Here is a 23,346-nt window from a genome sequence, read left to right on the forward strand (position 1 = left end):
GTGTGGGCTGTCCTCTCATCACTTACTTCTCCGCCCTCACTATAAACATAGTCTCTACCAGTGCCTTAACCTCCTGGCCGATAATCCCGAGCTGAGCTTGTGGTATGTCGCGCAGGAGGATTTCTCAGGCCCTGGTGGGCCGATTTGCATAATTTTTTTTTGTTACACGCAGCTAGCACTTTGCTAGCTGCGTGCAACTTCCAATCGCCGCCGCTTGCCGCCGATCCGCCGCTACCCGCCGTGCCACGCAGCCCCCCCCCCAGACCCCTTGCCCCTTGCGCAGCCTGGCCAATCAGTGCCAGGCAGCGCTGAGGGGTGGATCGGGACTCCCTCTGACGTCACGACATCCATGACGTCGGTGATGTCATCCCGCCCCGTCGCCATGGCGACCGGGGAAGCCCAGCAGGAAATCCCGTTCTGAACGGGATTTCCTGCTTACTCTGATCGCCAAAGGCGATCAGAGTGGGTGGGGGGATGCCGCTGCACAGCGGCTATCATGCAGCTAGCACTAGGCTAGCTACATGATTTTAAAAAAAATAATTTAAAAAAAAAGTGCAGTGCCCCCTCCTGGGCGATGTAATTGTATTGCCCAGAGGGTTAATGATGAACTTGAACCAAGGAGTGAACTTCATACCAAACAGTAGCTGATACTCCCTTTCCCTTGAGAAATCTTTACCTTTTCTTGAATAGCACATCAGGGGAGTCTGTGTGGCTGATATTGTGGTAAAACGTCATGACAGCTTCCTTTCTGTGAACCCTGTTGCATTGTGGGTAATAATAGCTATTTCCAACTGCCAAGCAACCAGTATTGTCTTCTGTGCATATGTACATCTATAAAAAAATAATTTTAGTCTATTTTAGTCTATCACATTGTTAGTGGGTGTGATTTTAGCTAATAGCAGTTGTTGTAGTTTTTTTTCTTGCCTGCAACTGTCAGTAGTAAAGATGATGACTAGCAGGCTTATTGTAGATCACACCACATGGCAGATATCAATCATTTCTACGTCTCATTTCTATTTTTTAACTCCTCACTTTGCAATGTATTGATTTATCCCCCCCTCCCCCCCCCCCCCCCATGCACACACACCACTTTTTTTGGTACAGTTCCGTTTAAGTAAGAGAGAGGAGGAGATGGCTGTTTAGCATAATCTGTCATTTCATAGAAAGGTGGGTCTTCAGATGAGAGAACAGTAGCTGCCTTCCCTTGCTGTACCCATGTTCCTACATGGGGCTCTGTTCAAACATAGGATGGGGGAAGGAGGAAATGTGCAGCAACTACAAGTCTGCGAGAGGACAACAAAACAACAACCAGCTGCTCCAATGGGTACTTTACCTTTTCACTGCAAAAACCAAAGCTATTTGTTTTATATGTCATCAGAATTAAAATATAGTGCTGATAAATGCATTTAAGAAAATGTAGCAAAAGAGAACAGAGGCGCCAAAACAGTCCACCCTGGGTGGAAGGGCTGAAATTCTCAACATTTCCTCCTATCTACAGAGAGCGACTTCTTAATCCTGAGTGGGGACAGGCTTGTTCTCCCCATGTGCCTTTACAGTGGTTGCCTAGGAGGTTTGTAAGTATTACTCTACCATTCCCTCATCACCAGTATATACTGTACTACACCATATTGGGCTCTCGGTGTCCTTATTTTTATCTCTTCAAGCATTTAAGAAAAAGGTCTATGAAGAGCAGAGGCTTTAAAGATCGGGACATTATGGGACATATTCAACAGGAGCAATAAAAAGAAATGAAATATTTTCTCATCCTTATTTCATGCAAGATCTCTAGAGACAGCTTCAATATTGTTTACCATGGTTCTCCAAAACTCCTGAACACTGGAAAACAGGGGCAAACTCAAGTGATATAGCCAATCTGGAACTATCTTCTGTTTTTATTGCTACAGTATAGTAAAATAGTGTTTTACATGTAAGTAGAAACAAGTGAGATATCACAATTCTGATAAGAACTCACTGTTCAACTTTGATGGTTTAGACAGCAGATCTTCGCCAAATTCTGTCAAATAAAGTTAGCCCACTGATACCCTAAACTGTAGTTTTGTAATACTTGCAATCCTTTTACACTGGTTAAAAATGCTTAAACATGTGTAACTCGTTCACTTTAGATTTGATACAACCACAACATTTTTATTTTAGGTGACTATTGGTATCTGTTTGTTTTGTAGGTGTCTCTACTTGTATTCTGTGTGGATGTATCCGTACCACCGTTTACTGTGATGACCACAACCTTGACGCAGTTCCTCCTCTGCCTAAGGACACAACTCACGTCTATTTACGTTTCAACAGGATAAGCAAGATAAACAAGAATGATTTTTCATATTTAAGTAAACACACCTTTTTATGTTTATCTATTGTTCTATTATTCTCTACAGTATATCCATGAGAGATAAATACAGCTTTTTTGTCCATTTTTAGAGTCAAGCAAAACATTTTAATGTATCCCATTTATGGCTACCTTTGCCTTTGACAGTTCCAATAGGATTTTTGTTTGCCTGCTAGCTGGACAAAGCTCATTGTACTCTCATTTGGTACTAACGCAGTACAAAAGCAGTTTGCATGACTGATAGAACTTTGAAGGTTAGGTGTGAACCTTACCTATGCCAGGCCAAGGTAGGACAGATAGATCCCTGCAACTGCAGTATTAAACTGTGATGCTTTCACAAACCAGTACCTAGACTACAGGTGGTGGTTTTTGAGAGGAGAGAATTTACGTAAGTAACTATTGTGTTACTGTATATTACTGTATACAATGGACACACTCTTGGCAGCCATTTTTCTATGTTGGACCATCTTCGACATTGGAATAGGTCCTATGCTAATCCATGGGAAGAAAAGAAAGGGTTAAAGCCAAGGAGGTTCATGGCAATTACAAGACATAAGAAGAGCAGGAAGATTTTTCCATTGGTGATATAAAGCAGAAAAAGACCCCAAATCAGGTCCAACCGTTTACCATACCATATGTACTGGTAATTAAAAACCTTCTTTCTATTGAAATTAGTGTATAGCAGCTGCAGCTAACCACTTAAGGACCACGGGCTTAAACTCCCCTAAATACCAGGCCATTTTTAACAAAAAAGGCCACTACAGCTTTAAGGCCTCGCTGCAGGGCCGTACAACTCAGCACACTCGTGATTCCCCCTCCCCCCTTTTCTGCCCACTAACAGAGCTCTCTGTTGGTGAGCAATGATCTCTCCCAGAATATTTATTTTATTTTGTACAAATATTTATTTTATTATTTTTTAAATAAATATGTTTATTTTATTTATAATTTTTCTTCCCCCCCCTCCCTCCCCCCACCAGCCAATCAGTGTAATTGGCTGTCATAGACTTCTGCCTATGACAGCGGATCGCTTCCTTGCCTCTAGAGGGGACAGCCGTGTCACATGGCTGTCCCTGGTACAGCGCTGCCATACATAGCAGCGCTGTACCTAGTAAATAGATGGTGGTTTGGCCATCTAACTGTCTCCTAGCGGACATCGCCGGTGGGAGACTGATGGCGGAGTGGAGATGCATGTGCAGTGGCGTGCGCGATCTCCTGCAAAACACGCCCCCAGGACTGCATGCCGATCGGCATTAGGTGGTCCTGGGGCAACCGCTGCATCCACACCAATTGCCTTGGAGCGGTCCTAAAAAGGTTAAAGGTTTGTAACAGATCATGCTGGTCATTTTATTGCACATTCCTAAGCAGTCTGGGAACTGTGCCCCAAAATGTATTACTGAAAGGTGTTTGATTTTGGATGCCTGATGACAAGGTTATTTTCAAGTGCTGGGAGGTGCCAGGGCCACAAACATTCTTATTAGCTGCTGGTGAAGAGAACTTGCAGTGTTACTGGCTGTCAGCATTAGCAGGCCAGGTGATGGGTAGCTGTGATAAGTGCCAAGATGCCCAAGAGAAAGCAGATAACAGAAAGTACTGGTAATTACATTTTGCTGTACGAGTTTAAAGATTAGAAGGTTAGGCAACAGCAAGGATTTTATGTGATGGGGAGGTTAGGGTTAGGCATCATTTAGGCATGAGATAAGGAATAATGTTAGGGGTGGGGTTTAGGATTAGACTGTAGGAAGAAGTTAAGGTCAGAGGGAGGCTCAGATCAAATGTCTGCACGGCAGTTCATGGAAGTCAGTGATTATGAAGTCAATGAGAGAAGTCCATTACCAATGCTTGCCTTACCAGAAAAAAGCTCAACATGTCCTCTAACAGAGTGCCTAGATATTAATTAATTATTATTTTATATAGTAGTTTTGGTTTGAATAAATTCAAAAGGTTTTGGTTGGAACAAAGTAAACGGTAAAAACAGCCATAACTGCAGAAAAACATACCATAAAGTAAGTTTATAACTATTGAATTGTTATTAAGAAATCATTCAATAAATTTTACTGAATTGATGACAAGATTTGTTAACATTTAACATCTTACCAGGGTGGAACATCATAGCCTGCCATTAATGTTGTTGCATCAAATGTATGAATATGTACATTGCTTTAGTCATTGTTTAGAGCTTTAAATAATTTGATGAATTTTATATTTTTTTATATTTTAGATAAATTACAGAAGATTGACTTGACGTCAAATATCATAACAGAAATTGATGAAGATGCTTTTAGAACCTTGTCTAATCTTGATGAACTCCTACTCCCAGATAACAAAATAAGACAACTTCCTGAGCTACCACACTCTTTAAGTTTTCTTGATCTCAGCAAGAACAGACTTGGACGCAAAGGCATAAAGCAGGAGGCGTTCAAGGTATACTAATACAATTCAATAAAGCATGTAAAATAGCACATAGAAACCAGCCAGGCATCCTCTTTCATATACTTTGTAATCTGGTTGATTCCCTCGGGCAGGAACTTTCCTTAAATATAGGGGAATGGAAAGCTGCAGGCATGACAACAGACAATTTTATTATAAATGCAGTTTTTGTAAAGCGGTTTACAAATCAAGCACCTAATGAAGGTGAGAATTACTGAGACCATAAAGACAGACAGGTATGTCTTTTAAGATGTAGGTTACTCTCTTAATATGTATCTAGTAACTGATGTTTAAAGGAATACTGTAGGGGGGTCGGGGGAAAATGTGTTGAACTTACCCGGGGCTTCTAATGGTCCCCCGCAGACATCCTGTTCCCACGCAGCCACTCACCGTTGCTCCGGCCCCGCCTCCAGTTCACTTCTGGAATTTCAGACTTTAACCACTTCAGCCTTCAGTCGTTTTCACTTTATGCTTCCGAGCAATGTTCACCTCCCATTCATTAGCCTATAACTTTATCACTACTTATCACAATGAACTGATCTATGTCTCGTTTTTTCCACCACCAAATAGGCTTTCTTTGGGGGGTACATTTTGCTAAGAGCCACTTTACTGTAAATGCATTTTAACAGGAAGAATAAGGAAAAAACAGAAAAAATGCATTATTTCTCTTTCTTCGTCCAAAATAGTTTTAAAATAATACATGCCTCCACAATTAAAACTCACGAATTGTATGTGCCTATTTCTCCTGGTTATTACACCGTTTAAATTATGTCCCTATCACAATGTATGGCGACAATATTTTACTTGGAAATAAAAGTGCATTTTTTCCGTTTTGCATCCATCACTATTTACAAGCTTATAATTAAAAAAACATATAAATATTTAATGTTTACATAGATATTTAAAAAGTTTAAACCCTTAGGTAAATATTTATGTTTTTTTTTTTTTATTGTCATTTTTTTTTTTTATTATTAAACATTTTATGTGGGTATTTTTGGGAGGGTGGGATGCAAATCAATTTTTTAAGGACATATTGGTCTATTTTTAAATTTTTGTTTGCATTTTCCTGCAGTTAGCTTTTTGGCCACAAGATGGCAGCCATGAGTTTGTTTACAATGACGTCACTCTAAGCATAACACGGACGCTTAGAGTGACGTCGGGGGAAATAAGAACAGAAAAACCTCAGCTTCCGTGAGAAGCTGACGGTTTTTCTCGGGGGGAGAGCAATCAGTGATCGGGCACCATAGCCCGATTCACTGATTGCCTGGCTAGCGAACCGCGGGCCGGGAGTGCGCATGCACGTGCGCGATCGGCCGCGGGGGCACACGGCAGCGCACATGGCCTCCTGGGCGTAGCTAGTACATCCAGGAGGCCAAAGTAGTTAAAGTCTGAAAACCACTGCGCCTGCATTGCCGTGTCCTCACTTCCCCTGATGTCACCAGGAGTGCATGGCTCAGGCACAGACCACACTAGTCTTGTGGGAGAGCTGGCAGGCACTCGGGGAAAGCTGTATTTAACTGGTTTAGAAAACACCCGGCAAACCATGTGCTCAAGACAAAGGCAGGGATAGATGCAAGCAATCAGGAGGACAAGAAAGATCTGGCACTATGGTTTATTCTGAGCAGCAAAAAACAAAAGGGTGATGTATAGTGCGTTCAACTTGCAATAAGCATGGCTAGAACAGACTAAGGCTAAGTTTGCATAATGGCTTTTATTCAATTTAGGTTTTAACTATCCCAATGGGACTCTCTACTCTATTTAATACAACTAATAAAAATCTACCATCGCATTCAACTACCATGATGCAACCTGATCCCTCCTAATATGCCTAACACGGTCAGGTGATTGGCTCCTGACCCCTCTCTCTCTAGTTGCCTCATAGGTGTCCCATTCACGTTTTCTTCTTTCTTCTGTCCTTCCTATTATCTCACCTTTCACTCAGCCTATCCCTCACTCTTTGGTCACGTGAGTTCACCTCCCTCCCTGCCAATATGGTGATCCAGCATTTTGTATTACTCTCCCTCTTTGCTGCATTATAGCTAATAAGTCCTAGTGTGTGAAATTCTTCCACACTTCGAGTAACCAATGCAGGGTGCCGCGCCACTTTGTGTTGACTGCGGCTACGGTTTGGTTCTCTTCCCCATCAGGTCTGTGCCCGCTGTGGCCCTTCGTTTGTGCCCAACCACTGTTTATGTGGATGTGGCCTCTCGGGTTGCCATAGCAACGAGCAGCCTGAGGGTTACATCATTGCAGCCCTTGTTTACATTTTTCTGTGGGTGGAGTCGCCCAGCTACCGGCCACTGGTTGTAGCGTCATGAATGACGCATATACGCGACCTTTCCTTACAGCTGGACGCCTCCTAGCTGCTCACGTATTGGCCGCTGATTTCTGCGTCGTGCACGACGCATGCACGCGTACTTGAGCACCTCCCACCTTCCACCCATTGGAGTAACATACCGGACCAATCACTGATGGTGGGTGGGTCTTCCCAGAGACACGGAAGCGCGGCTTGTAACAAGCGCGCATTTAAAGCCCTGCTGGCGTTCCAGTCACTTGTGCACACCTCAGATGAAGCTCGGCAACCGCCTAGCGAAACGGTCGTAAGGACCGTGCACCTTCCTGGCGCCCACACCTGCCACCTCTCTCACACCCAGGTACAGCTCAACACTGTGTGATGTTTTTTTGATGTCTGTTCTAGCCATGCTTATTGCAAGTTGAACGCACTATACATCACCCTTTTGTTTTTTGCTGCTCAGAATAAACCATAGTGCCAGATCTTTCTTGTCCTCCTGATTGCACAGACCACACTAGGCCTGCGCAGTATGCTCCTGGTGACATCAGCGGGAGTGGGGACACGGCAACGCAGGCGCAGTGGTTTTCAGACTTTAAAGTCTGAAATTCCAGTAGGGAACCGGAGGCGGGGCCGGAGCATTGGGGAGTGGCTGCGCGGGTACAGGATGTCTGCAGGGGACCATTAGAAGCCGCGGGTAACTTCAACTAATTTTCCCCTGACCCCTCTACAGTGTCCCTTTAATAATGCCTGGGTTCAGAGAAGCATTATTATCTCATGTGAGATAACTCAAGGCAGCGAAGCAGGTGGTTTTGGCGCACATCGTTCAGTGCTGAGCAACAAAACTAGGCCCTGCCATTGCAGTAACTTTATACTTTGTGGAACACGTAAGGGTAATTTGGGATTTTAGCAATGACTCAAAGGGGGAGTAATATTTTACACTGCCGAGGATTTGAGTGGCAGCAAGGTGAGTAATTATTTGGCTCACCCTGTGCCCAGCTCACTGGCGGCATACTAATGCGTATGCTAGGGCAGGGCACCCTCAGCCGAATAATCTTGGGCTGCCTTAATGCAGCCATTCAGAGCGGCAGGGAGCGCTTTCATATTTACCTTTTTCAGACGCTCGATCGGTTACTCTCTTCCTTTTCTTTTACTACACCCACGGCGCTGTAGTCCCAACATCCTCTCCTGGTTCCCGAGTCCTCCAGAGTCTCTTCCATCACCTTTCTTCCACCACCAAGTGGCGCTGCAATGCTGGCATCATCCTCCGGGTCCCGATCATGTTATATCATGTAATCGAGACCCAGAACGGGATGCAGGCATTACAGTGGTTACTCTGAGGAAGAGAAGAGATGATCCAGCATCCGGAACAGGTAAATATGAAAAGGCTGCCTGCCGCTTGACATAGTCTGCCAGGCTGAGAGGGAGGGACAGCAGAAACAATGTGGCCCTGCAGTGCACATATGGTTTTCTAAAAGATTAACGTTAACCTTTAACTTAGAAAAAAAAACAGATACCTACCTTAGAAGGGGGAAACCTCTGGATCCTAATAAGGCTCCCCCTTTTCAAGAATTATTATAGGATTGTGCTTCTGTGCAGCAATAGCTAGAGCAGTCTTTTTGGAGTACAAACTAGTGAACAACTACTCTTGCTGAATGCATAATTATTTGCACAGAAAAAAAGTCATATTTGCTCATTTTCAGTAGGTGTACTAATTCAATGATTGACAGAAAGTGTTACACTCCTATTCTGTTTATATGCATGCACATGCCATGCACGGCACACATCAGATTCTCACTGGTCTGTTCTCAATGCCAATCTCAATGACCTGCTTGTGCTTCTCAGAATCTCTGCATGATTATGCAAGCACACAGCCTCCCACTAGTGACACCAGCTACACTACTGCACTTAATCTTGTCACACTGTCCTGTGCCCTGCTCACAATTAGGATATGACAGAATGATATCAACTACAAGCATACATAAGGGGAATCTCTAATTTGGCCAATGCACTCAGGGTGGGGTAGCACGAGAGTACGGGGCAGACAAGTGAAAAGGTGACACATCAAACATTCAAACAATTAAATGTTGTAGTAACTTTTTTGTTTATATAAAATGGCACTGTTCAATATCAATTTAAAAGAAAAGAAAAATTCTGCCAAGGTCCTGTGCATAGTGCAGACATTCCACACAAGATGAGTGTTCCATGTGGGTAACAATCAGGCAAAGGAAAGGAACGTAAGTGCAGTAAATTATGGGGGCATGTATGTGTGTTACTTTAATATGTGAATATTATGCATAAATGTGACCCTGTTGTGGGTTGCTGCATACCTAACTATATCAAAGCATGCATACTATGCAGTAATTAGGACAGCAATTGGAAAAAGAGGTTGATACAGTGATTTAGGAGATGCACAGTACTGGTAACTCTATGGTTTTCAGTGGCTTTGAATCCAGACTATAGGAAAACTGTCAGTGTTGTAAATCCAAGAAGGAGGTGATTTTTGATCTTTTACCTATGTATTTTTTTTAGGGATGGGACGACGAATCCGGCGAATCCACGAATCCCTCAAATATTAGGAAATATTAGAGATTCGTGGATTCGAATCCCGACGCCATTTTCCGCTCGCCGAATCCGCCGAATCCCGACACTGCATCGCCGCGCATCCGCCGCTTCACCCGCTCGCAAGTGTCCTCCTCCCGCTCCCCGCAGCCTCCTCTGCTCGCCTGCTGCATAAATAAGAAGCAGCAGCCTCTCACCTCCAGCGTGGAGCCCGGAGCGGCAGACCTCCTACAGACTTCCTTATTCCCCCTAGTGACTGGCTCTTACTACGTCATCAGTAAGAGCCGGTCAGGCGGCCACTAGGGGGAACTAGGAAGTGAAGTCTGCCGCACTTCACTCCACGCTGGAGGTGAGAGGCTGCTTCTGCTTATTTATGCAGGGGGGCGAGCGGAGGAGGCTGCGGGGAGCGGGAGGAGGATATGACCCAGCTACCTACTGAAGTGTAGGTAAGGTAGCCCACCCAGCCTGCTACATATACTGATTCCCCCAGCCTGCTACCTATACTGATCCCCCCAGCCTGCTACCTATACTGATCCCCCCAGCCTGCTACCTATACTGATCTCTCCAGCCTGCTACCTATACTGATCCCCCCAGCCTGCTACCTATACTGAGCCCCCCAGCCTGCTACCTATACTGACCCCCCCAGCCTGCTACCTATACAGATCCCCCCAGCCTGCTACCTATACTGAGCCCCCCAGCCTGCTACCTATACTGATCCCCCCAGCCTGCTACCTATACTGAGCCCCCCAGCCTGCTACCTATACTGATCCCCCCAGCCTGCTACCTATACTGAGCCCCCCAACCTGCTACCTATACTGATCCCCCCAGCCTGCTACCTATACTGAGCCCCCCAGCCTGCTACCTATACTGATCCCCCCAGCCTGCTACCTATACTGAGCCCCCCAGCCTGCTACCTATACTGAGCCCCCCAGCCTGCTACCTATACTGAGCCCCCCAGCCTGCTACCTATACTGATCCCCCCAGCCTGCTACCTATACTGATCCCCCCAGCCTGCTACCTATACTGATCCCCCCAGCCTGCTACCTATACTGATCCCCCCAACCTGCTACCTATACTGATCCCCCCAGCCTGCTACCTATACTGAGCCCCCCAGCCTGCTGCCTATACTGAGCCCCTAGCCTGCTACCTATACTGATCCCCCCAGCCTGCTACCTATACTGAGCCCCCCAGCCTGCTACCTATACGGAGCCCCCCATAGCCTGCTACCTATACTGATCCCCCCAGCCTGCTACCTATACTGATCCCCCCAGCCTGCTACCTATACTGAGCCCCCCAGCCTGCTACCTATACTGATCCCCCCAACCTGCTACCTATACTGATCCCCCCAGCCTGCTACCTATACTGAGCCCCCCAGCCTGCTGCCTATACTGAGCCCCCAGCCTGCTACCTATACTGATCCCCCCAGCCTGCTACCTATACTGAGCCCCCCAGCCTGCTACCTATACTGATCCCCCCAGCCTGCTACCTATACTTAGTCCCCCAGCCTGCTACCTATACGGAGCCCCCCAGCCTGCTACCTATACTGATCCCCCCAACCTGCTACCTATACTGATGCCCCCAGCCTGCTACCTATACTGATCCCCCCAGCCTGCTACCTATACTGATCCCCCCAGCCTGCTACCCATACTGATCCCCCCAGGCTGCTACCTATACTGACCCCCCCAGCCTGCTACCTATACGGAGCCCCCCAGCCTGCTACCTATACTGAGCCCCCCATAGCCTGCTACCTATACTGATCCCCCCAGCCTGCTACCTATACTGATCCCCCCAGCCTGCTACCTATACTGAGCCCCCCAGCCTGCTACCTATACTGATCCCCCCAAACTGCTACCTATACTGATCCCCCCAGCCTGCAACCTATACTGAGCCCCCCAGCCTGCTGCCTATACTGAGCCCCCAGCCTGCAACCTATACTGATCCCCCCAGCCTGCTACCTATACTGAGCCCCCCAGCCTGCTACCTATACTGATCCCCCCAGCCTGCTACCTATACTGAGCCCCCCAGCCTGCTACCTATACTGATCCCCCCAGCCTGCTACCTATACTGATCCCCCCCAGGCTGCTACCTATACTGACCCCCCCAGCCTGCTACCTATACGGAGCCCCCCAGCCTGCTACCTATACTGAGCCCCCCATAGCCTGCTACCTATACTGATCCCCCCAGCCTGCTACCTATACTGATCCCCCCAGCCTGCTACCTATACTGAGCCCCCCAGCCTGCTACCTATACTGATCCCCCCAACATGCTACCTACACTGATCCCCCCAGCCTGCTACCTATACTGAGCCCCCCAGCCTGCTGCCTATACTGAGCCCCCAGCCTGCTACCTATACTGATCCCCCCAGCCTGCTACCTATACTGAGCCCCCCAGCCTGCTACCTATACTGATCCCCCCAGCCTGTTACCTATACTGAGCCCCCCAGCCTGCTACCTATACTGAGCCCCCCAGCCTGCTACCTATACTGATCCCCCCAGCCTGCTACCTTTACTGATCCCCCCAGCCTGCTACCTATACTGAGCCCCCCAGCCTGCTACCTAAACTGAGCCCCCCATAGCCTGCTACCTATACTGATCCCCCCAGCCTTCTACCTATACTGAGCCCCCCAGCCTGCTACCTATACTGAGCCCCCATAGCCTGCTACCTATACTGAAGCCCCCCATAGCGTGCTACCTATACTGAAGCCCCCCACAGCCTGCTAACTATACTGAAGCCCCCCATAGCCTGCTACCTATACTGAAGCCCCCCATAGCCTGCTACCTATACTGAAGCCCCCCCCAGCCTGCTACCTATACTGAGCCCCCCAGCCTGCTACCTAAACTGAGCCCCCCATAGCCTGCTACCTATACTGATCCCCCCAGCCTTCTACCTATACTGAGCCCCCCAGCCTGCTACCTATACTGAGCCCCCATAGCCTGCTACCTATACTGAAGCCCCCCATAGCGTGCTACCTATACTGAAGCCCCCCACAGCCTGCTAACTATACTGAAGCCCCCCATAGCCTGCTACCTATACTGAAGCCCCCCATAGCCTGCTACCTATACTGAAGCCCCCCATAGCGTGCTACCTATACTGAAGCCCCCCATAGCCTGCTAACTATACTTAAGCCCCCCATAGCCTGCTACCTATACTGAATCCCCCATACCCTGTTGCCTATACTGGAGGCCCCTATACCCTGCTGCCTATGCTGAAGGCCCCTATACCCTGCTACCTATATTGAAGCCCCTTATACCCTGCTGCCTATACTGAAGGCCCCTATACCCTGCTGCCTATACTGAAGGCACCTATACCCTGCTGCCTATACTGAAGGCCACTATACCCTGCTGCCTATACTGAAGGCCACTATACCCTGCTGCCTATAATGAAGGCCACTATACCCTGCAACCAGAGCCGGGACAAGGTCCTCCAGCACCCAAGGCTGAGACACCAAAGTGCGCCCCTCCATCCCTGCCACCCCAGCCGTCACACACTGATTGCTATTAGACTAAGAGGCGCCACAGGGCCCACAACCTCCCCAACACCTTAATATCTAGTTATCTGGCATGCAGTCACTGCCATGTATCCCCTTTTCTTATTTCTTTCTGCTTCAAACACAATTAGGAATGACAGCTGAATGAATTCTGCGCCCCCTCCTACCCTGCGCCCTGAGGCTGGAGCCTCTCCAGCCTATGCCTCTGCCCGGCCCTGCCTGCAACCTATACTGAATGCCCCTATACCTTGCAACCTATAATGAAGGCCCCTATACCTTGCTAGCTATACTGAAGACACCTTTACCTAGCTACCTATACTGCGGGCACCTATGCCTGGGTACCTATACTGCGGGCAACTATACCATGGATCGCACAATTCTTATGTGCAGGATTCGTTAGATTCGGGATTCAAAAGATTCGAGATATTCGAGAACCTTTTTAGATTCGGATCCGGATTCGGATTCGAAGAAATTGTGGATTCGTCCCATCCCTAATTTTTTTGTATGTACAAATAGAACTTTCACTATTCAAACAGTCTGGAAATGTATATGATCTTGTTTTTTAACCTTGTGAAACACCACACAAGGAATGTCCAATCAGAATTATTTTTGGCTCTGAGTACTCTGGACTAATGTATGGCTAATTTTATTGGGCTACTTTACAATTGAACTTTGGCTTTTTGCAGGTTTACAGAAAAAGGTCACAGTATTTATCATGAAACATTTTGGTTATTATGCTTTAGCATACATGGGACTATACAAGTAAAAAACTGTGTTTGTTTGTTTTTTTCAGGACTTGAAAGATCTCCGTCTCTTGTTCCTTACTAACAACCACCTGGACCACATCCCAATACCTCTTCCAGATAGCTTACAGGCTCTTCATCTTCAGGTAAATGTTTCCTTTCCATTGGTTTTTTTTTATTTTAAAGGAAATTATTATGCTTTTTGGTTGGTTGGGCACATCCATTATTGATCCACACCCACTTCATATAGCTAAGTTTAGCCTATTGCCCAAATCCTAGCCCTGGAAGCCATAGTCCTGGCTCGTATCATTGCCCATCTTTGGGTTTGGGGATATTGAAGTCAGGATTACCATTGGAAGGGCAGTCCTGGTCATGGGGACCAATCATTCATGTTAAACTCAATGGTTCCACCCCTAATACCTCCAGGGTAACCCCCTCCTTAATCAGGGAAAAACTGGCAGCCATTTTGAAAATGTCTGAGGACATGAAACTGTCAATAGGAATGGCTTGTCTGTGCCCCTGCACCATCTCTTACTGCTCACCTCTTGTCATGGTCAGAAATGCCAATTTCCGGTTTCAATGAAATGTATGCTTTCAGAAAAGTGTCTTTCCATTTCCATGGATTTCCACGGAAATCCGATTCTCCAAATTCCACAGATTTCCACAAAATATACATTTTTTTCTCAATAAAGTTAGTTAATTGTAAAAATAAAAAAAATGCAGAATCAACTATTTTTTGCGGAGGTACGCTATTTTGCAGAAATTTCCGATTGGCAACCACAGTAAACTTCTGCATTATCTGATTGGCCAACTACTTCTAAAGTCTTCTGATTGGCCTAAAATGTCTGTGATAAACCGATTTTCACTGAAAAAGTCTGCATTCTGTGACTGGCCTAATATTTCAGAAGTCTTCTTTTTAATTGGAATAATGTTAAGAAGACTAACAAGTTTTATTTTAATTTCAGGACAATAACATTCAGGAAATGCATGAAGACACTTTCTGCAATATGAAAGATTACTCATACGCACGGAGAGCTCTTGAAGACATTCGATTGGATGGTAATCCTATCAATTTAAGTAAAACACCACAGGCCTTCATGTGTCTACCTCGTATACCAGTTGGCAGACTTATCTAAGCCAAAAGACTACAATCTAACTCAATAAAACACATAAAAGTAATTCATTAGCCTGGCTTTCTAATACATAACACTCACTCTAATTGAGAAATTAAATTGTGTATAACATAATTTGATTAATATGTTTTCTCATGAATAAAAATGCAAACTGAAATAAATGAATCTATTAAATGTACTGAAACCTGGAAAATAATATGCACAAAATGTACATAAAAACCTTCTTATAATTAATTAACATTTAGTGGAGTTAAGTATGCTGTACCTTGTATTTGTGGATTGTTTTGTTTTATTCTACATTCTAGTTCCTGAAGTCTGATTATCACCTTTCTCATCTTAGATTAAATGTGAAGTTTGGTGCTCCTGATTAAGACATGTACATAAAGGTTATTTGTTAACTTACAGTAACCTTACAGATTCTGTCTCTTAATATAAATAGTCTGAAAATATTATTTAATTTACCAATATAGGTTACACTCAAATGTATGTGAAATAACTATTGTAGTTCTCCAGGTTCAATAAAAAAAAGTGTGCAGCTTTGCTGCCATCTTGTGGTCAACTTCCATACACACATCAAATATGCTTTTTTTCTTGCAAGTGTTACGGACATATATATATGAATCACTTATGCATTTGCATTATAAAATTGTTGCATTGTTACAGAGCAGTTTACCACTGAAGAAACAGATCTAAGTATTAATAAAGATAAAAGCTGGGTCATGAATACCACACTATTGTGAAAATTTAAAACTCGCTTTCTTTTTGCTTTATCTACATCTTCCTAAATACAGCAGGGTTCTTTTTTTATTTGGTTAATTTATTTAAATTGAAGAATATCAATTATTCCATTTGTGAACAGTGATGCATTAGTTGAAAAAACAACTAAGTCAACAAGCTAAGTACATATGAATACGATTACATTAATTAATACAATTTTTTGCATATAGAATTTGGCACTACCCATACGATTAAATATGATTGGTGTGAATTTGCAAAAACATATTCACAGTAGGTTATAATTTTGGTTTGAATGTGTGCATTTTCCTATAGAATTTTTACATTTTGAAATATAACTTTCTTATTCATGTCCCCAGTAGACATTTCTTTGCTATTTGTGTGGTGTGAAAAAAGAGTAGTTACACAAACATAATTTTGCATATGTTTAATAACTTAAATGTCGGGATACCTGTAATTCTGAATTTCAACTAGAAGTTGCAAAATTCTGACGCTAAAGTTGGAATTCTGTAATGTGTTCATCCTTATTTCTGATTGCTCAAATTGAGCTGTGGCACCAAAAGTTTCTCTGATAACTCCCAATAAAACTGAAACCGGACCAGCCTTAGAAATGTATCACTTGTGTGGCATCGCGATATGTCATGTATGCCATCAAAGTATATTGTATCTTTCCACCCTGAACACTTACATGATAAACTCTTCTTTCTATAAAACATAAAACATGCTTACCTGGAAAAGAGGCGCCCAAAAATGTGGGCACTGGGTAATGTTGATAACAGAATATCGGTACTGTTACTGATATCTACTATCACCTTTCTTTACCTAAAGAATCTCTCACACTAACCCTCCGCTACTTACTCCTACTCCCTACTCTCACTAACCCCCTCTACCTATTCCTAACACTAAGGTACCAGCCACCAACACTTAAAGAGAGTCTGAAGCGAGAATAGATCTCGCTTCAGACCTCATAGCTAGCAGGGGCATGCGTGCCCCTGCTAAAACGCCGCTATAGCGCGGCTTAACGGGGGTCCCTGTCCCCCCAAACCCCCTCCGAGCAGCGGGGGAGCGCTTCCTGGTTGGGGCAGGGCTAACCGCCGCAGCCCTGCCCCATGCGCGTCTGTCAGACGCGTACCTCCGCCTCTCCCCCGCCCCTCTCAGTCTTCCTTCACTGAGAGGGGCGGGGGAGAGGCGGCGATGCGCGTCTGATAGACGCGACTGGAGGCAGGGCTGCAGCCGTTAGCCCTGCCTCCAGGAAGATCAGCTCCAGCGACCTTTTTCCGACCCAGGTTTGCGGGGGGTGGGTTGGGGGTGAAGGGACCCCCGTTAAGCCGCGGGATAGCGGCGTTTTAGCAGGGGCACACGTGCCCCTGCTATATATAAGACCTGAAGCGAGATTTAGTCTCGCTTCAGTGTCTCTTTAACACTAACTAGTAACATCCCCTGGCACTTAGCTATACTATAGTTGAGTGCCCACCACTATATGCCCACTATATGCCCACTGTAGCCGAATCCTGGTGCCCAAATTAAATGTAGGCGCTTGGCTATAGTATAGCTGAGTGCTCATTCCCAATCACTGAACCACCACAACCAAACAGTTTATGGCTATACTATAACCAAGTGCCTATTTTTGATCTAGCACCCACTGTAGGTGAACCCCAACGCTAAAACTAACTCCGTTATTTCAACTATAATACAGCTGAGCATTTACACATTTGGCCTGCCATAGCCACATATTGCATTGAAGACATAACAGCATCCAAATTGCCAGGCGTGCCTATTTTACCAAATCATTTTACCAAGTCTCCAATTTTCGAAACATATGCGCTGATGCGTTAAGTTGGTTTGCTTTTATTGTCCTCTTGATACTTCAAAACAATCGTTTCTTCTCAGCATTTGCTTTGACAAGAACTGATGGTTTTTCATCATGGGCTAATCAGATGCTGATGCTCTTTACTAAAATTGCTGTCAAAACAGTAGTTAGGTAAGTGAAGTGGCCCATTTATTTCATCCTAGTTATGATTTGTGCAGGGCCTGGCTTTATCAAGTTCTGACAGCACTGATACAAGAATGGATATGGTTTGAAACTTAAAGATATGAATTTGCTTTTGGTGGAGATTCTATAAGAGCAAAGAGTTCTACTTTAGCTGCAATTTACTAAGCTAGCACTATTCTCATGTTAAAATCAGTTCTCTTAAAATTATATTGTGAGTGTCATTGGTGGAATAAAAATGAGTAATCTGCAGAAGTTCTGTAGACACAGCTGAAACTTTAATGTACAATAAATTAGTACAGGATTGGTCACCTATAATTAAGTGTACAGTTTAACTCATATTGGTCACTGCAAGAAATAGTTTTGTCCACTCAAACTTAATAGTAAGTGTCAGTCATACTGTTTAATGGCAGTGGCCACTCTGGCAACATGGAAGCAATACCCTATTTTTTTGGTATACACTTCATTTAGTTCTTGAACTGTACAATGTTCATGCTCCAAAACTCCCCAAATACGTATCTCCAAGGGTTTTTCACGTCAGGCCTCTTTTACAGAGATGGCAAAATGGTGCCAGGAGTAATTGGACTCTCATTGCCCTATTTCCTTTTTTACACCCACACAGGGCCAGATTTATCATAAGGCACAGCAGGTGCCTACAGGCGCCTGATGATGGAAAGGCGGCTCACTCTCCTCCCTGAGCGCCTCCCTCTCTTCATCCCTATGCAGAGTCCTGAGAGTGTAAATGAGAGGCTACTCACCTGGGTGTCAGCATTCCACTGATGAGATCTCCCTTCAGTTTGGAGAACCTGTAGCTACTTAGTATTAGGTAGCTAGAGCTATCCTCATTACTATGATGGGAAAGAAGGGAGAAGTGACAGCTGGGACAGCCAGCACACTTGCAGTGCCGTTCGGTAGGGGTTTGCAAGCTCATAGAGGGCAAAGTCTAGAGTGCCAGGACATCTGTGCCTATAGGCTCCTGTAATGTAACACACACACACTCTCTCTCCTCCTCCCCCCCCCCCCTCGGTCTCTCTCTACAAGTCTATTTCTGTTCCATATGACTTCTCTACTCCCCTGGAGACAGGAGAAATCCTCTGGAAGGTGAGACACCAGTTTGCGTGCTCTCACTATGGCACAACAGCTCAGGAGAAGATGATGAAGCAAAGTTGTGACAAAGTTGAGGGATAAAAACTCAGCCAGTTACCACAGATACAGGTGAACAACCCTGACTGCACTATGTTGGGTAAAGGGACACTTAAGCCAGAAAAAAAATGAGTTTTACTCACCTGGGGCTTCTACCAGCCCCCCGCTGCAGTTCTGTGCCCTCGCAGCCACTCACTAATCCTCTGGTTCCCCGCTGCCAGCTAGTTTTGTTTTTGCCAACAGGCCTGTCAGGACTGGCCACGCGTAGCTTTTTCCGCATTCCTAACTGCAACGCATACAGAAATACGTGTTGCAGCATTACGAATGCATAGATATACGGCAATGCATATTTTTGTACGCGTTGCGGCCCGCAATAGCGCTAATTGCAGTCGGGAATGCGGAAAAAGCTATGCTGCCAGCTATAACTAGCTGGCAGCGGGGGACCAGAGGAATAGTGAGTGGTTGCGAGGGCACAGGACTGCTGCAGGAGGCTGGTAGAAGCCCCAGGTGAGTAAAACTCTTTTTTTTTCTGACTTAAGGTTCACTTTAAAGTTGCAGGCAGTGAAAAGCCCAGCCTGATCCAGGGATGTGCCTACCATGCCATCTGGTAAATCTGGCCTTACCTCCACCAATTTAGCTATCAAACTTTAAAGTATCCACATATCTTCCTCATATCCTTTATGTTTTGCTTACAGTTGGTACCTTATATAAATACAAAAAATTCAAAATGCAGGCTTGAAAGCAGCACTCATAAAATAATAGATTTTTTTTTTGCCATTTTTGCTTGATCTACTTAAATTTTCCATCCAGTCCAATCAATACTTCTGGAAAACAAATGAAAACAATAATGTGTGTATGGCCTTTAATATTCTAATGGTCATAAACCTTGGACTAGTCAGAGCTATTGAACCTGAACCAAGTAAAATTATTTAAAATAAACACATGATGTACCTGCAAATTAATATTACATACTTACCTCACCACCAGTTACTCTCAGAAGCTCATTTCTTCTTACTAGAGGAGAAAGATATTGGTGAGTAGGCTACACATATGTATGACATGTGCACTGTATATACTCACGTATAAGCCTAATTTTTCAGCGTAAAAATGTGCTAAAAAATTACCCCCTCGGCTTATTTGCGAGTCAGTGGAACAGAACAGATAGTGAAGCAGGTTTTGTTACTGGCACAGGAGTGTAAAGATCCTGCTCTTGCCAGCCGGCTCCCTGCTGTGTTCATGTCCCCCATCCCCTGCAACATGGTGTGCAGAGTGCGCTGCTAAAGACTCAAGACACATCTGGCTATGGGGAGGGGGGATGACTCCCCCTCTAGGGGCACATCTGGCTACTGTGGAGGGGGCTATACTGGAGAGGGGGCTTATACATGAGTCAATCACTTTTTCCTGTTTTTTTTTTGAGGGAAAAGTGGGTACCTCGGCTTATACGCGGGTTGGCGTATATGCGAGTATATACGGTATGTTTATTTTGACTCTTAATTTTCAGTTCAGGTTTGCTTTAAAAATGGAATGCACAAATCTCTGACAGGGCATAAAGTCCATACACCTTCATCTCTTCTGAGTTATGATAGTTGTGTTGAGCAAATCATCCAGTCCACATCACAAACCATGATGTGATATTCTAAGGCTATGCTATATTCAAAATGTCAATAATATATTACATTACACACAGTTCTTCTCAATCCACACCTTTTTTTCTTGCACCTTATTGCATGCAGAATTGAGAACTCTTGCCAGTATATTGTATGAACAAGGTTCATTACACTAAATAATTGTACACAGAAAAACCTCTTGGAACTTATTTTCCTGAATAAGAGCCACAGGCATTTGTTTATTAGTTTATTCGTATTCATGGTGCTAAAACAGCAAGCAGAAAATAATGTTTATTTTTCAAGCAGTTAGACTTGTTTTTGTTTTCCTGCCTCATCTAGACTTCTGAAATCTTATTGATTACTACAAACATAATCACCATTTTTATTACACTTGGTCTCATGTGACTTAATATGTCTAGCTCATTAAAAGCAATTAAAGGTACTTTCTCGTCAAACATGAAAATTGTGCATTTAAATAGCCTCAGGGGGACATAGCCTACATGATGCATGGCTCTACATTTTATTCCAGTGTTTATTTTCTACACATCGCTTTCCTGCAGGATAAATCACTCAGGATACTCATATACTCATATCCTAATCTCACAATCTGATTGACATGATGAAGTAAATGTTTTTGTTTTTTTGTTTTTTATTTCTTTTAAAGAAAACTGCTACACACTCTTCAAGAGTTTTTTCCTTCCTCAGGCTCAACTGATATTTTAGTGTAGTGTAGTGTGTGTGTGTGTGTGTGTGTGTGTGTGTGTGTGTGTGTGTGTGTGTGTGTGTGTGTGTGTGTGCTACATCAAAACAATGACACTAGGGGATGGTCAGATGACTACCAGCTACGGTATGTGAAATTGTGTGTCTCCTACATCATTGCCATGGGAGAAGTCAAATAATGATTAACAAAGGATGGCAGAGATTAACTGTTTTGAGTGGTGAGATGGAGAAACATGATTTACAAAATGGACACAATAGAGCAAGCAACTGCAAAGGGGGATATTCTATTTTTATAGGTAAGTTAATTAAAATGTCAGGTAAGTTAGTCTTAAGCATTACGTCAATGTTAGACAAAGGTTAGGGTTAATAAAATATTTGGGCTTTGATTAGAGGCAATTAGACATTAGTTAGTAAGAGGTTAAAGCTCATTTTTACTCTAAACTGAATCATTTTTTAGAAAGGCTAGTACTGAATAGTTCAGCACTAACCTGCATTGCTCAATGCTCACTACTAGAGAAGCACATTCGAAGCCTTCTCCCCAGCACCCGTTGTCCATGCCCAATGATAGGTGGCAGATGCATACACAGGTGTCACCTACCACTTGTCAGTGAGAAGTAGGACAAAGGAGCTTGTGAGTATATTGATTGGATCATAGTTTTTGAGGGAAGGTTATAAGTAGTGTTGGGCGAACATCTAGATGTTCGGGTTCGGGCCGAACAGGCCGAACATGGCCGCGATGTTCGGGTGTTCGACCCGAACTCCGAACATAATGGAAGTCAATGGGGACCCGAACTTTTGTGCTTTGTAAAGCCTCCTTACATGCTACATACCCCAAATTTACAGGGTATGTGCACCTTGGGAGTGGGTACAAGAGGAAAAAAATTTTAGCAAAAAGAGCTTATAGTTTTTGAGAAAATCGATTTTAAAGTTTCAAAGGGAAAACTGTCTTTTAAATGCGGGAAATGTCTGTTTTCTTTGCACAGGTAACATGCTTTTTGTCGGCATGCAGTCATAAATGTAATACATATAAGAGGTTCCAGGAAAAGGGACCGGTAACGCTAACCCAGCAGCAGCACATGTGATGGAACAGGAGGAGGGTGGCGCAGGAGGAGAAGGCCACGCTTTGAGACACAACAACCCAGGCCTTGCATGAGGACAAGAAGCGTGCGGATAGCAATTTGCATTTTGTCGCCATGCAGTCATAAATGTAATACAGATGAGAGGTTCAATAAACAGGGACCGGAAACGCTAACCCATCACAGATGTTCATTGTTCATGTTACTTGGTTGGGGTCCGGGAGTGTTGCGTAGTCGTTTCCAATCCAGGATTGATTCATTTTAATTTGAGTCAGACGGTCTGCATTTTCTGTGGAGAGGCGGATACGCCGCCGATCTGTGACGATGCCTCCGGCAGCACTGAAACAGCGTTCCGACATAACGCTGGCTGCCGGGCAAGCCAGCACCTCTATTGCGTACATTGGCAGTTTGTGCCAGGTGTCTAGCTTCGATACCCAATAGTTGAAGGGTGCAGATGGATTGTTCAACACAGCTACGCCATCTGACATTTAGTCCTTGACCATCTTCTCCAGGCGATCGGTGTTGGAGGTGGATCTGCACGCTTGCTGTTCTGTGGGCTGCTGCATGGGTGTCAGAAAATTTTCCCACTCCAAGGACACTGCCGATACCATTCCCTTTTGGGCACTAGCTGCGGCTTGTGTTGTTTGCTGCCCTCCTGGACGTCCTGGGTTTGCGGAAGTCAGTCTGTCGGTGTACAACTGGCTAGAGGAGGGGGAGGATGTCAATCTCCTCTCTAAAGTCTCCACAAGGGCCTGCTGGTATTCTTCCATTTTGACCTGTCTGGCTCTTTCTTCAAGCAGTTTTGGAACATTGTGTTTGTACCGTGGATCCAGAAGGGTATAAACCCAGTAATTGGTGTTGTCCAGAATGCGCACAATGCGTGGGTCGCGTTCAATGCAGTCCTAGGCCGAAGAGGTCATAGCCTAGGGTCACAAAACCTGTTTATTTGGGCAATTTCAATGGTGGCGAGTCTGACGTACATAAATCGCAGCAATGGCCGTTAGCAACGTCTGAATCTCACGAAATGTCTCATGCAGGTAGAAGACATATTGTTAGACTTGGGCTCCAAAGATGGGTTCCCTACATCTCTGC

General features: G+C 44.7%; 1 protein-coding gene across 1 annotated transcript in view; it reads left to right on the top strand.

Annotated features, from left to right (window-relative positions):
- Positions 1 to 15,140, top strand: part of EPYC (epiphycan) — a 33,599-nt gene extending 18,459 nt beyond the window's left edge. Inside the window, exons 3-6 of the mRNA XM_068273660.1 lie at positions 2,184 to 2,342; positions 4,560 to 4,762; positions 13,901 to 13,996; positions 14,816 to 15,140. Of these exons, the coding sequence (XP_068129761.1) occupies positions 2,184 to 2,342; positions 4,560 to 4,762; positions 13,901 to 13,996; positions 14,816 to 14,986 (629 nt within the window). The 3' untranslated portion in view covers positions 14,987 to 15,140. The remainder of the gene's footprint in view (positions 1 to 2,183; positions 2,343 to 4,559; positions 4,763 to 13,900; positions 13,997 to 14,815) is intronic.
- The last annotated feature ends 8,206 nt before the right edge of the window (positions 15,141 to 23,346 follow it).

This window comes from Hyperolius riggenbachi, chromosome 3 (genome assembly GCF_040937935.1).
Source record: "Hyperolius riggenbachi isolate aHypRig1 chromosome 3, aHypRig1.pri, whole genome shotgun sequence".
Classification (NCBI taxonomy): Eukaryota; Metazoa; Chordata; class Amphibia; order Anura; family Hyperoliidae; genus Hyperolius; species Hyperolius riggenbachi.